The sequence below is a fragment of the Salvelinus sp. IW2-2015 genome, linkage group LG3, assembly GCF_002910315.2.
Source record: "Salvelinus sp. IW2-2015 linkage group LG3, ASM291031v2, whole genome shotgun sequence".
NCBI classification, from domain to species: Eukaryota; Metazoa; Chordata; class Actinopteri; order Salmoniformes; family Salmonidae; genus Salvelinus; species Salvelinus sp. IW2-2015.
This window is the reverse complement of record NC_036840.1, coordinates 22,075,730-22,091,288: the sequence shown is the minus strand read 5'-3', so window position 1 is coordinate 22,091,288 and position 15,559 is coordinate 22,075,730. Positions and strand designations below refer to the sequence as shown.

The 15,559-nt window shown below is 42.3% G+C and overlaps 1 protein-coding gene across 1 annotated transcript; it reads right to left on the bottom strand.

Moving 5' to 3' along the window:
• Positions 1 to 1,656: 1,656 nt before the first annotated feature.
• Positions 1,657 to 13,898, bottom strand: LOC111952564 (purine nucleoside phosphorylase). The gene is made up of 6 exons (XM_023971386.2): positions 13,610 to 13,898; positions 12,160 to 12,329; positions 11,691 to 11,794; positions 4,595 to 4,770; positions 2,684 to 2,874; positions 1,657 to 2,499 (listed from the first exon to the last, which is right to left on the bottom strand). The coding sequence occupies exons 1-6, from the start codon at positions 13,630 to 13,632 to the stop codon at positions 2,282 to 2,284; spliced, it is 882 nt and encodes a 293-aa protein (XP_023827154.1). The 5' UTR covers positions 13,633 to 13,898; the 3' UTR covers positions 1,657 to 2,281.
• Positions 13,899 to 15,559: the final 1,661 nt, after the last annotated feature.

The following is a 15,559-nucleotide window of genomic DNA, read 5'->3' as shown; positions in this document are numbered from 1 at the left end:
GCTCTTCCTCTCTGCACTGCAGAGATCCATGGATAAAAAAAAAAACTTGAGTAATGTTTACAACATTTAATATGGGGATCATGTGCCAAAGCATTGCCTGTTACCTTAGAAACGGAGGGAGACAACTCTACTCACATGGCGCCACAACATAGAGGAAGACGGCAGGGAATTTTGATACGGCCTCCTATTGGATAGGAAGGAAACTTCCTAAAGTTTTTGTTTTACATCTTGTGCCAATTTTCACAATTGCCKTGTCATATTTTCAACGTTCCTTTTGGAAGCCATTTTGGGGCCTGTGTTTCAGGAATAGGCAATGGGGGTGTTGGTATGGAGTTTGGGTCAAAAGGATTTTCTCTGCTGAGAAAGAAGGCAAAGTGYTGTTGTAACTTGGAAGTACTTCATCATCCTTAGAGGATCGAATCACCGGCATGACATTTTTTTTTAGAAGTCGTATATGTCAGTACTTTTCAGTGGGGAAACCCCCCACAATATCCTTGTAATGCCGCATACTCAAAACTTGATATCCTCATTTTTAATGGATGCCAAAGACACTTCGAGGATATCCCAGCTTTTAATTTTTTTTATTGTTCCAAGGGGAACATGAAACTACCCACTGGGCACAGACGTCAATTCAACGTCTATTCCACGTTGGTTCAACGTAATTTCATTGAAACAACATTGATTCAACCAGTGTGTGCCCAGTGGCTATTTTATTTTTTATTTTAGTATTTGTGATGTAGGTTATAAGCGATGACTGATTTTTGATTGGAATAGCAGGCATCAACCTGATCGCATGTAATGTCAGATGTATTCATGGATGGAGGAAGGTAAAGTACAGTTGGAGACATTTTGCCAAATAGACTGAGGGAACCAGAAACAGTATGACACTCTTATTGCCATGACATTCAATTCTATAGTTGCCATTTTTTTCTGTGTAGATCGATAATAAAATGTCTTATATGCATTATGCAATCACGACTGTTGTTTACAGTGCACACTCTGTAATTGTCTTATGCTCTTTCTTATTATGGAATTATGTACCTTCTCCATTTCTATCTATACAAAACTTCAATAAACTTTTCCGGGAACACAATTATATTCATGTGGATATGTCATMATTTGGGTTTTGAGCAAAGCTAACATCTTTTCTAAAGATCAATATCAGACTCATGGAATGTGTCCCATTGTAAATATATAAACCCATGAAGAATACTCAAGTTTCTTCCTCAAACTTTTCRGGAACTTATAATTCACACAAGTGAGTATTAGAGGGGAAAAAGGCGACGCGAGAGGATTTACTCCTCCCAAAATTTGTCYGTGTGAGATAAATAGACCCAAGTAGGGATTTTTGTATGGAGGTCCATGAGAGTGTGTCGATTTACATTAAGCGTATTTGATCGAATAGAAGTTTCATAATGTTTYGGCTGTTACAAATGTACTGATGTACATTTGAGAAAAAGGCAACTTTGAGAAAAACTACTGTTGTTCACATGCGTATATGCCCTCTCATTGGCTAGAATGGTCCCACCTGATCTCACCTCCTCCCGCCTGCCTTCCATCTTTGAGGACATTTATTTCCATTGTTAGAGCGGTCATTTGACTATCTTGTCACTATAATAGACAATCTTTGGTATCATTAACCAATAAATCCTCCAATCACAGGAATAAATATAAACTTTAGTAAGCACATTCATATTAAAAAAAAACAAGAGCAGAAATAATACTTTACGTCAACAGCTAATGTACATTATAGACGGGATACATACGTTAAAAGACATGTACAGCAGATTCATAGCTTTCTCATTGTTAAGTTAAATCAAGACATTTACACATGTAGCTCAATATTAAGTAAACATTATCAACTTATAATAGACAATAATAATAATGATAAAAAAAATTGAGACAGCCTGTAGTCGCTCATGACAGGAATGTACACCATCATCTTGAAAATGGGAAGAATGTTTTAAAAAGAGGGACTGTGAGGGTGAGAGGTCAGCCAGTAAGTGACTGTTCCACACAGCTCTCAGATCAGGCAATGTTGTGTCAAAAGCAGGTCATTGGGTTTCATAACTTCAAGGCGGTCGGTTTCTACTGATCCAGRGCCAGTTTTACCATAGAAATTGAATTCCTAGAATTTGTTTTGCACCTCAGACCAAGGCAATTTCACTTACACTTCATTGGTACACTCAAAATGGCCGCCAGTCCACCCATTGTCTTAAATGGGATTCCCATTGTAGGAATTCTATTTCGATGAGTTTGGWGGTTGGTTCCATTCGTTCACTTAGGCGTTGGTGTTGTTGTATTCCATGCGGGTGACCATGGTAGAGACCAGTTTCTCCAGCTGGATGGCGCGGTGCTGGCCGGTCTCCAGGACTTCCTCATGGTTGGCCTTCTCCTCACTGTCGTAGTCCATCACAGCCTTGTTGGTAATCAGGGATAGGGCGAACACACGCATGCCACAGTGACGCGCCGCGATCACCTCGTGAGCCGTGCTCATGCCTGAGAGAGAGAAAGAATGTTAGACCAGTTCAGACATAGGGAAAATACGTTTGATAACCGCATCAGTTATGTTTCCTCAATATAAGAGAAGATTTTGAGTTCAATATGTCAACTGCAATGAACGGAGGATTGTGACGGTCTTGTGGTTAAAACTAGGGGAAGGCACGGTGGAGATGAGACTTACCAACAGCGTCAGCTCCCAGTTTGTGCAGCATGCGACACTCCGCGATGGTCTCGAACGAGGGCCCGCCCAGGACGCAGTATACGCCCTCACGCAGGAAGTCACCGTAGCCTAGTTCCTGTCCCACATCCACAGCCAGCTGCTGCAGCTCTCTGTCGTACGCRTCAGACATACAGGGGAACCGCACACCGAACCTAGGAAAGCGAGAGAGGGAGGAAGGGAGAGATGGTTACACCTCAATGCCACAAAACTAGACATGCACGATATATCGGTAAGCATATTGGAATGGGCCGAAATTAGCTAAAAATGCCAACATTGGAATGTCTAGTTTAATGCCGATGTGCAAAACCGATGTCAAAGCTGACGTGCATACCTATATAACGTAGGTAGATGACGTAATGACGCCACGAAAAATACAGCGCTACACGTGCAACACAGCATTCCTAACCTAGCCCACAATGTCTGCTGTGTGGATCTTTTTTGGTGTTTCAAAGGAAGATAACAAAAAGGCCATATGCAACGTTTGTGCTGCTATTATTTCCCGAGGAGGGGAGAAAGTGAAATCTTTCAATACCACAAACCTAATTACTCATTTGAAAGTGCATCACCCCCAGACATTCAGCGACTACTTAGAAAAAAAGCAGAATTAAAACAAAGTGCACACTACCAACAACTAAACAAGTTCAAGTCGAGCAGTCATTTGAAAGAGTAAGAACATTTCAGCAAGACAACTCAAAGATKAAATCCATTAACGCCAAGATAATGSAATTCATTGCCCTTGACAGTCAACCGTTCTCTGTCGTGGATGATGTTGGCTTTCGCCGACTGGTCAAGCACCTCGAGMCCCGGTACACACTACCAAGTAGCCACTATTTTTCAGATGTTGCCCTACCGGAGTTACACAGTATTGTTGAAACGCACCTCCATGAGCTACTTGCTATGGGCGTCACTGCTATTAGCTTCACGACTGACATTTGGACGAGCGATGTCAGACYCATGAGCATGCTGAGTCTGACAGCACAGTGGGTCAACGAGGATTTCGTACTGAGCAAAGCAGTATTGCATACTCAAGAATGTCCTGGTTCTCATACCTCTGTTGTCATTTCAATGGCATTTGAGAACATGTTTGAAACGTGGAAACATGAACACACTCCTAGCTCCATTCGAACAACTGACTCGAGAAATAAGCTAATCAACTACGTCTGCAGCAGACGTGATGTCATGGCATTGAAATGCCTGCTCAACAAAACTGCAGACAGACCATGGGGTTAAAACTTGAAAAAGTACTCTACTAGAGGCTGTGATGAAGCGATTAGGTGGCATTCTCTCTGAGCCTCTTTACTGTGTCGCCACCATGCTCGTTGCTAGGTACAAGGACCGCTATTTCGATGCCGACAAGAAACAGGGTTTACGTGAAATGTTACAGACACAGCTGGACAAGATGGAAATGGACACAGCGACAGTGCGCACTGAGGAAGAGAGGCCACAGACAGACAGAGCTGAAACTTCACTGCTTGACATGTACAATGAAATCCTGGTTGAGAACTAAACGACAGAACAAATGAACAACGAAACAGCACAGCAAGTAAGTGAAAGAAATAGGTTTTGATTATGTTTTACTGGTAATGGGGACATACGTAAATGCCAACAAAATAACTTTTTGGTTAGTGTATGTGTGTGTGTTTCAACTATTTAACTGTACTAGAATGCTTAAAAGGCCACTAAAAATGTTAAATATCGGTTATCGGTATCGGGTGTTTTGGCAAGGAAAATATCGGATATCAGTATCGGCCAAAAATGTCATATCAGTGCATCCCTACACATAACTATTGTCAGTGTAAAGAAGTTCAACAAAATTCTCTCTGTCACGCACACACGCACGCACACACACACAGACACACTTGCCAAGCCTACCTGTCGTCGTTTGTTCCAGCAAGTGGGTTGTTGCCAGCAAAGCCGGGCATGTTGATGTGATCTTTCATGATCATGATGTCTCCCACTTTGAAGTCCTGGTTGAGACCGCCAGCAGCGTTGGTCAGGATGACCGTCTCWACACCCAGCAAGCTGAAGATACGCATAGGCAGGGTGATCTGGAACACGCATACATTCCCAGTCAAAAGTTTGGACACACCTACTCATTCAAGGGTTTTTCATTATTTGGAATCATGTAGTAACCCMMMMMAAAAAGTGTTAAACAAATCAAAATATATTTTATATTTTAGACTCTTCAAAGTAGCCACCCTTGCACACTCTTGGCATTCTCTCAACTAGCTTCACCTGGAATGCTTCCAACCTTTCAACTCTTGAAGGAGTTTCCCACATATGCTGAGCACTGTTGGATGCTTTTCTTCACTCTGCGGTTCAACTTACCCAATCATCTCAATTGGGTTGAGGTCGGGTGATGTGGGAGGCCAGGTCATCTGATGCAGCACTCATCACTCTCCTTCTTGGTCAATACAACACACCTCCAGGATGTGTAAGGGCTGTGATTGTCCTGTTGAAAAACAAATGATAGTCCCACTAAGCGCATACCAGATGGGATGGCCGTATCACTGCAGAATGCTGTTGTAGCAATGCTGGTTAGTGTGCATGAATTCTAAATAAACTCATTGACAGTGTCACCAGCAAAGCATCCCAACACCATCACCATTCCTTCTCCATGCTTCACGGTGGACTACCATGCAGAGATATCCGTTCACACTACTCTGGCGTCTCACAAAGACAGATTTCCCGGTCTATGTCCATTGCTCGTGTTTCTTGGCCGCAACAAGTCCTCTACTACCTATTAGTGTCCTTTAGTAGTTGGTTTCTTTGACTAATTCGACCATGAAGGCCTGATTCACGCAGTCCTCTCTGAACAGTTGATGTTGAGATGTGTCTGTTACTTGAACTTGAAGCATTTATTTGGGCTGCAATTTCGAGGCTGGTAACTCTAATTGAACGTATCTCTGCAGCAGAGTAACTCTGGTCTTCCTTTCCTGTGGCAGCCCTCATGAGAGCCAGTTTCATCATAGCGCTTGATGTTTTTTACGATTGCACTTGAAGAAAACTTTCAAAAAGTCTTGAAATTTTTCGCATGACTGACCTTCAATGTCTTAAAGTAATGATGGACTATGCGTTTTCTCTTGTGTTTAGTTGGAGCTGTTCTTGCCTAAATAGACTTGGTCTTTAATACCAATAGGGCTATCTTCTGTACACCACCCCTACTTTGTCACAACACAACTGATTGCCTCAAACGTAATAAGAATAGAAATTCCACAAATGTACTTTTAACAAGGCACACTCTTAATTGAAATGCATTCCCGGTGACTACCTCATGAAGGCTGATTGACAGAATCCAAGAGTGTGCAAAGCTGTACATCAAGGCAAAGGTGGCTCACTATGAGAATCTCAAATATAACATATTTGATTTGTTTACACTTTTTTGGTTACTACATGATTCCATATGTGTTATTTCATAGTTTTGATGTCTTCACTATTATTCTACAATGTAGAAAATATTAAAAATAAAGAAAAACGGTTGAATGAGTAGGTGTGTCTAAACTTTTGACTGGTTCTGTACATGTCAACATATCACAATATACTGGTATTCCATTACAATATACAGCTAAAATGTGGTATTCTAATATATGCTAGTTCAGTGGTTCCCAAAGTTTTTTATAGTCCCGTACCCTTCAAACATTCAACCTTCAGCTGTGTACCTCCTCTAGCACAGGGTCAGCGCACTCTCAAATGTTGTTTTTTGCCATATTGTAAGCCTGCCACAAACACTATAAGATACATTTATATAAATATAAGAATGAGTTTGACACTTCCCCACGAGCCGGGTTGTGACAACGAGCTCTTATAGGACCAGGGCACAAATAATAACCTAGAATAATTTTGCTCTTTATTTAGCAATCTTAGATATAAAACCTCATTTGTTAATCAAAAATGTTGAATTATTACCACAGGTTAATGAGAAGGGTGTGCATGAAGGATGCAGATAACTCTGCAATGTTGGGTTGATTGGAAGAGGTCTCAGTCATTAATCATTTTCCACTCACAGTCTGTGCCTTTATTTAGTTTTCATGCTATGAGGGGCGAGAATCGACTCTCACATAGGTACGTGGTTGCAAAGGGCATGAGTGTCTTAACAGTGCGATTTGCCAAGGCAAGAAACTCTGAGTGCAGCCCTTCCAGAAATCTGGCAGCTGCATTCTGATTCAATTCAATTTTCACAGAACTGCTTGTTGCAATTTCGATGAGGCTCTCTGTTTCAGATTCGTAAGTGGACTGGAGGCAGGGTTTGTTTGTGTCATCCCGTTTCGGGAAAGTACCTGCATAATTGCACACCCAACTCACTCTGGTGCTTTGCTATATCACATTTGACATTGTCCGTAAGCTTGAGTTCATTTGCACACAAAAATCATACAATGAAGGAAAAACCTATGGGTGTCCTTGTCAATGCAGACAGAAAAGAGCTCAACTTCTTAAATCATTAGGCCTCATTTTGTCCCGCACATTGAATATAGTTGCGGAGATCCCTGTAATCCTGAGACTCTGATCTTCAGGCGAGAAAAAACTCACCCAGATAGGCCAGTCGTGTGAGAAACTCATCATCATGCAAGCGGTCACACAAGTGAAAATTATGGCCAGTAAAGAAAACTTAAGCTCGTCTCCAATTTACAAAAACGTTTCAATACTTTGGCCCTTGATAACCAGCGCACGTCAGTATGTTGTAAAAGCTTTACATGGTCTCTGCCCATATCTTTGCATAATGCAGAAAATACACAAGAGTTCAGGGGCCTTGCTTTAACAAAGTTAACCATTTTCACTGTAGTGTCAAAAACGTCTTTCAAGCTGTCCCGGCATTCCCTTGGCAGCAAGAGCCTCTCGATGCTGCAGTGTACCCAAGTAGCGTCGGGAGCAACTACTTGCATGCGCGTTACCACTCCACTATGTCTTCCTGTATTGGCTTTTGCGCCATCAGTACAGATACCAACACATTTTGACTACCAATGTCCATTTGATGTCACAAAGCTGTCCAGTACTTAAAAAATATCCACCCATGTTGTCCCGGTTTCACCCCCCATAAACATAACGGATATCAAATCAAACTTTATTTGTCACATGCGCCGAATACAACAAGTGTAGACCTTACCATGAAATGCTTACTTACAAGCCCAGTGCAGTTCAAGAAGAGTTAAGAAAATATTTACCAAATTAAGATAAAAAGTAACACAATAATGAGGCTATATACAGGAGGTACATGTACCGAGTCAGTTTGCGGGGGTACAGGTTAGAGGTAATTTGTACATGTAGGTAGGGGTGAAGTGACAATGCATAGATAATAAACAGCGAGTAGCAGCAGTGTACAAAATGTAATAGTCCGGTGGCCATTTGATTAATTGTTCTACAGTCTTATGGCTTGAGGGTAGAAGCTGTTAAGGAGCCTTTTTGGTCCTAGACTTACCGCTTCCTGTGCGGTAGCAGAGAAAACAGTCTATGACTTGGGTGACTGGAGTCTCTGACAATTTTATGGGCTTTCCTCTGACACCGCCTATTATATAGATCCTGGATTGCAGGAAGCTTGGCCCCAGTGATGTACTGGGCCGTACCCACTACCCTCTGTAGCGCCTTACGGTCAGATGCCGAGCAGTTGCCATACCAGGCGGTGATGCAACCGGTCAGGATGCTCTCGATGGTGCAGCTGTAGAACTTTTTGAGGATCTGGGGACCCATGCCAAATCTTTTCAGTCTCCTGAGGGGGAAAAGGTTTTGTCGTGCCCTCCTCCTCGACTGTCTTGGTATGTTTGGACCATGATAGATCGTTGGTGATGTGGACACCAAGGAACTTGAAACTCTCGACCCACTCCACTACAGCCCTGTTGAYGTTARTAGGGGCCTGTTCAGCCCGMCTTTTCCTGTAGTCCACRATCAGCTCCTTTGTCTTGCGCACGTTGAGGGAGAGGTTGTTGTCCTGGCACCACACTGCCAGTTCTCTGACCTCCTCCCTATAGACTGTCTCATCGTTGTCGGTGATCAGGCCTACCACTGTTGTGTCGTCAGAAAACTTCATGATGATGTTGGAGTCGTGTTTGGTCACGCAGTTGTGGGTGAACAGGGAGTTCACTCACGACACCAGGCGGTGTCATAGGAATGYCCTAAAATTGTCAAAGACTCCAGCCACCCTAGTCATAGACTGTTCTTTCTGATACCRCACGGCAAGCGGTACTGGAGCGCCAAGTCTAGGTCCAAGAGGCTCCTAAATAGCTTCTAACCCCAAGCCATAAGACTCCTGAACAGCTAATCAAATGGCTACCCAGACTACTTGCATTGCCCCCCCCGGAACGCTGCTGCTACTCTCTGTTATTCTCTATGCATAGTCACTTTAATAACTCTACCTACATGTACATATTACCTCAATTACCTCGACACCGGTGCCCCAGCACATTGACACTGTACCGGTACCCCCCGGTATATAGCCCCGCTATTGTTATTTAATGCTGCTCTTTAATTATTTGCTATTCTTATTTATAACTTTTTTTGTTGGTATTTTCTTAAAACTGCATTGTTGGTTAAGTGCTTGTAAGTAAGCATTTCACTGTAAGGTCTACTACACCTGTTGTATTYGGTGCATGTGACAAATAAAATTTGATTTGATTTGACTAAGTACACACCCCTGAGGGGCCCCAGTGTTGAGGATCAGCGTGGCAGGCGTGTTGTTGCCTACCCTTACCACCTGGGGGCGGCCCGTCGGGAAGTCCAGGATCCAGTTGCAGAGGGAGGTGTTAAAACCCAGGGTCCTAAGCTTAGTGATGAGCTTCGTGGGCACTATGGTGTTGAACGCTGAGCTGTAGTCAATKAACAGAATTCTCACGTAGGTGTTCCTTTTGTCCAGGTGGGAAAGGGCAGTGTGGAGTGCAATAGAGATTGCATCATCTGTGGATCTGTTGGGGCGKTATGCAAATTGGAGTGGGTCTAGGGTATCCGGGAGGATGCTGTTGATGTGAGCCATGACCAGCCTTTCAAAGTACTTCATGGCTACCGGCGTGAGTGCTACGGGGCGGTAATCATTTAGGCAGGTTACCTTCCCTTCATTTGGCACAGGGACTATGGTGGTCTGCTTGAAACCTGTAGGTATTACAGACTCAGTCAGGGAGAGGTTGAAAATGTCAGTGAAGACACTTGCCAGTTGGTCCGCGCATGCCTTTGAGTACACATACTGGTAATCCATCTGGCCCCGTGGCTTTGTGAATGTTGACCTGTTTAAAGCTCTTGCTCACATCGGCTACCGAGAGTGTTATTACACAGTCATCCAGAACAGCTGGTGTTCTCGTGCATGATTCAGTGTTGCTTGCCTCGAAGCGAGCATAAAAGGCATTTAGCTTGTCTGGTAGGCTCGCGTCACTGGACAGCTCGCGTCTGGGTTTTCCTTTCTAGTCCGTAATAGTTTTCAAGCCCTGCCACATCCGACGAGTGTCAGAGCCGCTGTTGTAGGATTCAATCTTAAACCTGTATTGATGCTTTGCTTGTTTGATGGTTCGTCTGAGGGCATAGCGGGATTTCTTATAGGAGTCCRGATTAGTGTCCTGCTCCTTGAAAGCATCAGCTCTAACCTTTAGCTCGATGAGGATGTTGCCTGTAATCCATGGCTTCTGGTTGGGATATGTACGTACGGTCACTGTGGGGACGATGTCGTCAATGCACTAATTGATGAAGCCGATGACTCCTCAATGCCATTGGATGAATCCCGGAACATATTCCAGTCTGTGCTAGCAAAACAGTCCTGTAGAGTAGCATCCGCATCATCTGACCACTTCCGTATTGAGTGAGTCACTGCTGGTAMTTCCTGCTTTAGTTTTTGCTTGTAAGCAGGAATCTGGAGAATAGAGTTATGGTCAGATTTGCCAAATGGAGGGCGGAGGAGAGCTTTGTATGCATCTCTGTTTGTGGAGTAAAGGTGGTCTAGAGTTTTTTTCCCTCTGGTTGCACAAGTGACATGCTGGTAAAAATTTGGTAAAACTGATTTAAGTTTGCCTGYATTAAAGTCCCCGGCCACTAGGAGYGCGGCTTCTGGASCTGTGCCAGGCCCGCCACGTCTGTTGACTCATCCAGCTGTAAAGMATATAATTCACTGGCTTGTATGCGAAGCAGTAATTGTTTCAAAACATCTCCTGCCATGTCACTGATGCGTCGTGAAACAGTGTTGTTTGATGAAGGCATTGTCTGTATAGTTTTTTGGGCCTTTTCCCCCAGCATTGTCCCAGCCATATCCACGGCAGCAGGAAGAATTAAGTCCTCCACAATAGTATGGGGCTTGCCTGTCCTAGCCACTCTGTAGCTCACCATATAMGACGCTTCTAGCCCCTTCTTATTAATGGTATCTGTTGCTTTTATACATGTCCTATTACTCAAAAGTCGTCTTTATTTTCACTCCAAAAACTCCTGTGGCTTATTTTTCAAATGGCCATGTTTCGTTTCTAAATGTCTGCGCAAGAGTGAAGGTTTCCCGCGAGAGAGTAACGGTTAGTGTGATTGGATGTTAATTATTTGACTAGGCTACCTGTATTTGACATTGGGTTGTTATTTCGCTGAACACTAGATGGTTTCATTTTATTTTTGGCAGTGAAATGAGGCTACTCAGGCAAGAAAAAAAACTCACCCAAATCTATAGCCCCGTTGGAAAATATAAATGTACTGTTTAAAAATGTGAAGAAAAAAATATATATACTGTATATATATATATTTGACGTACCCCCGACAGCATTGTGCGTACCCCAGTTTGGGAATACCTGGGCTAGTTGATTTAATACTATGTGTTTTTATTCTCTTTACTTCTATGTATGGTATATTTAATATTTTACCTGTGTATTTGACTGACTCATCTTGTTGTCAAGAAAATTGTCCTGTAATTAAGGCATAATAATGAATCCATCTTCTCTACCTATCATTTAAAGTAATGCAGAAGAGCACCATATGTCTGAATCCTACAGTAGCCACATGGTATGTTGGTAGACAGACATACCTTCTGGATGGCGTATCCCTCGTACAGGTGGAAGCGTCCCTGCATGCACACGCATGGCCTTCCCTTCAGCGTCCCAAACACCAAGCGTCCAGCATGGCCGTGCACTGTAACACACAACAACCAATTAGAATGCACTTGACGACGCACAGCAACCAATCAGAAAACCTTCTTATAGAACCACACTTAGAAGAAAAAGTGATTTCCATGTAGAACCCTTTTGGAACCAAAAAGGGTTCTATTTGGAACCAAAAAGGGTTCTCCTATGGAGACAGCCAAAGAACTCTTTTGGAACCCTTTTTTTTCTAAGAGTGCAGCTGTTTTTCATAGGCGATAATCTGAGCCCAGAATTCTCCCTGGTTAGGTAACATGGCCAATGTAGACCCTATATACCTTGCCCTATACATCTGCAATGCAGATTCACCAAATAAGAAAACAAGTAGACAGATAGATATACACTACTACTACATACCTGTGCTCTGGGGGAAGTTGGGGATGTCCTTGTAGTTGAAGGCCACTTGGTCTTTCAGCATGTCAGCCAGTCCTCCCATTCCTGAACCACACACGATGCCAACCACGGGGCGAACGGAGGTCTGGGCCAACAGCCAGTCTGCTGTGGCCTTGCAGTCCTCGTAGCTGTACCTGAAACACACAGAAAKAAGAGAGACACACGTTAGAATATAATTGACTTATACTAATACTTTATAATAAAACAAAATGGATGTCATGGTMAATGCGATCACGACACATAGCTGATGTGCCACGGGGTGTTTCAGAGTGTCTATGGGAAGTTGAAGTGTGTGTGTCCTTATTAAACAGCGGTTTCTGAGCAATAATCTTAAGTCTGTGTGTTAATGAGTGTGAGCCTCCATAGTGTCGAATCTCCCAAGGACACAAACACAGACACACACATTCCATCAGAGTCACACTGGAGTCATTCTTCTCCTCTGCCTTTCACAAAGGTCAACACACACACACGGCCCATAGTTTTAGCCTATTATAACACCCTACTGTTCAAGCCTATATCAGTTTGTTATGTTATCGTATCTGAGTATCAACTTTGACCTTAAAACACACACCCATTTCTAAGAACCATCGTATTATGAAAACAAGTCCATATGGTGTTAGTGTACACTCTGTGCTACATCATATAGCCTGACCATAACCATGAATCTGAGCCCACCTCATATATGAGGCTATTGCCTACGTAGCCTCTCTCAAGTGAAGTTGCATTACTAAATTGTCAAACACCTGCTCACAGAATAACTGTGAATAAAAGTTTAAGATACACACATTATTTAATCAAATATTATGCTACAATATATAAGAGTAAATTGAGTGAATTGACTATTATGCTTTTCTGAACAATTTATTAGAGCCTACAGTAGGTTTTCTTTTTATTTATTTATTTATKTTCAGAAACGATGTTAGCCAATAGGCGCGCAACCCTTTACTATTGAGATTCCCACATCTGTCTTGTATAATAAAAAATCCTGTTCGGCAGCCAAGGTCCTGCTATTCATATATATATATATGTATATAGAGTTTTTTTGAACGGGAGGATTTTTTTTTTCTTATTCGATAATATGATTTAAACTATMATTTAATCTCAATGAAAATATCACACTCTTATCTGCTGCCCCAATCGCATGTGAATCGTCCGATCCACACAAATCCATTTCTGGTGTTATCTAAAATTACACACACTACTATGTCCCCCACTTGCACAGTTGACCATGTGTGATAGGCCTACAGTAGCACCACATTGAATACAAGTTGCGGATGAGTACTGTTAGTAAATACAATGATAGATTGATGCAATTCCCTATTAGGCTACGCACTTGCCTGCATAACAATGTGAGAAGCGCGTCCAGAACATGAAAGGAATTAATGAAATTTAGCTAATAGTCTATGCTACTCACCCGGTRCTTGAGTCTGGAAACATGCTGAAGTAATGTAATGTGCCTTGAATCCTCTCAAAAGCAACGATTTATCAATTGGCTTAATGTAACTGCGGCAGATAGACTTGACTGGCGGCAAAACGTCAAGGAAAACCTTAAAAATGTAGACTTAAAATAAATACCTTAAAGTGATAGGCCTATTTATAATAATGTTATACCGTTTAAACGGTCAAAATCTTCAGTTGAAAACCGTTGAGCTGTTTAGTAGTCTTTCAGTTAACTGTTAAAATGCCTAGGCGCTCGTGTCGCTGATCATTGWTCAGTCAGCGGCGTAATTATAGACCGAGCCCCTCTCTGTTATCCCTCCCCCTGAGTGACGCAAATAGATCCACAGGTTTGGATTGGTCTGCACAGCACACCTCCTTAAACAACGCGATTTTGGACAGAAATAATGCGCTGTGACTGGTGGAAATTAGTCATACATCAGTTTGAGTTTATTCTAGGGCAAATCCCGAGACGCCTCTTCAGAATGGTCAACACATAAGAAGCTTCAAATAAATATTTAACAATAATAGGGTGTAGCCTAGGGCCTAGGCTACTGATTGTCTGCTGTTGATCATTTGAAAAAGCAAAAGTWAAAAAAACGTATCTTGCTTATTTTTCAGCATTTGATGTTTTAACAAGATATAATATGATGATGGGGATTCACATAAGGAAGTGACTCAACAGCCTGGACATGAATGATGCTATTGTTTTGAATATCACGCGTGACTCGATATACTTCTCTCATCACAACCCACCAATGATTATTGCATTATTTGGGTTATAGGCACCGACAGACTCAAAGAAAACACATGGAGGCGTGTGCAAAACCCATGTAAATATTATATGTTGCAACCTGAACTTTGGCAGAAATTAGCAAAGACAGAGAAAAGTAGCTCAGTACTTTTAAAATCTTTGGATCTACCAGTTCTTCCAAATATAAGAAAGAAGCTCTAAAACGAGTGAAATGGTCCATGTGTGATGGACATCACATCCCTCTTTCCTCCATTTTTTGTGTAGGCTACCACCTTGAACATAGTGTAAGAGCAATAAACATAGTTATTTGACACTTGACACTTGAGATAGTGTGCCTGATAGTAAGATTATATAAMTTCCTTATAGGTGGCAGGTAGCCTAGTGGTTAGAGCGTTGGGCCCGTAACCGAAAGGTTGCTGGATCGAACCCCTGAGCTGACAAAGTAAAAATATGTCGTTCTGCCCCTGAATAAGGCAGTTAACCCACTGTTCCCCGGTAGGCTGTCATTGTTAATGAGAATTTGTTCTTACCTGACTGGCGTAGTTAAATAATGGTTAACAAAAAAAATTGTCTCAGCGCCTTGACTTTTTCTACGTTTTGTTATTCTAAAATGGTTTACGTTCTTAAAAATGCTCAGCAATCCTCAGCAATCTACACACAATGACAAAGCGAAAACAGGTTTTTAGAAATGTTTGCACATGTTTACAAAATAAAAAACAGAAATACCTTATTTACATAAGTATTCAGACTCTTTGCTATGAGACTCGAAATTGAGCTCAGATGCATCTTGTTTCCATTGGTCATCATTGAGACGTTTCTACGACTTGATTAGAGTCCACCTGTGTTAAATTCAATTGATTTTATATGAATTGGAAAGGCACACACCTGTCTATAAAAGGTCACACAGTTGATAGTGCATGTCAGAGCAAAAACCAAGSCATGAGGTCGAAGGAATTGTTCGTAGAGCTCCGAGACAGGATTGTATCGAGGCACAGATCTGGGGAAGAGTACCAAAACATTTCTGCAGCATTGAAAGGTCCCCAAGAACACAGTGGCCCCCATCATTCTTCAATGGAAGAAGTTTGGAACTACCAAGACTGTTCCTAGAGCTGTCCGACTGGCCACACTGAGCAATCGGAAGGAGAAGGGTCTTGGTCAGGGAGGTGACCAAGA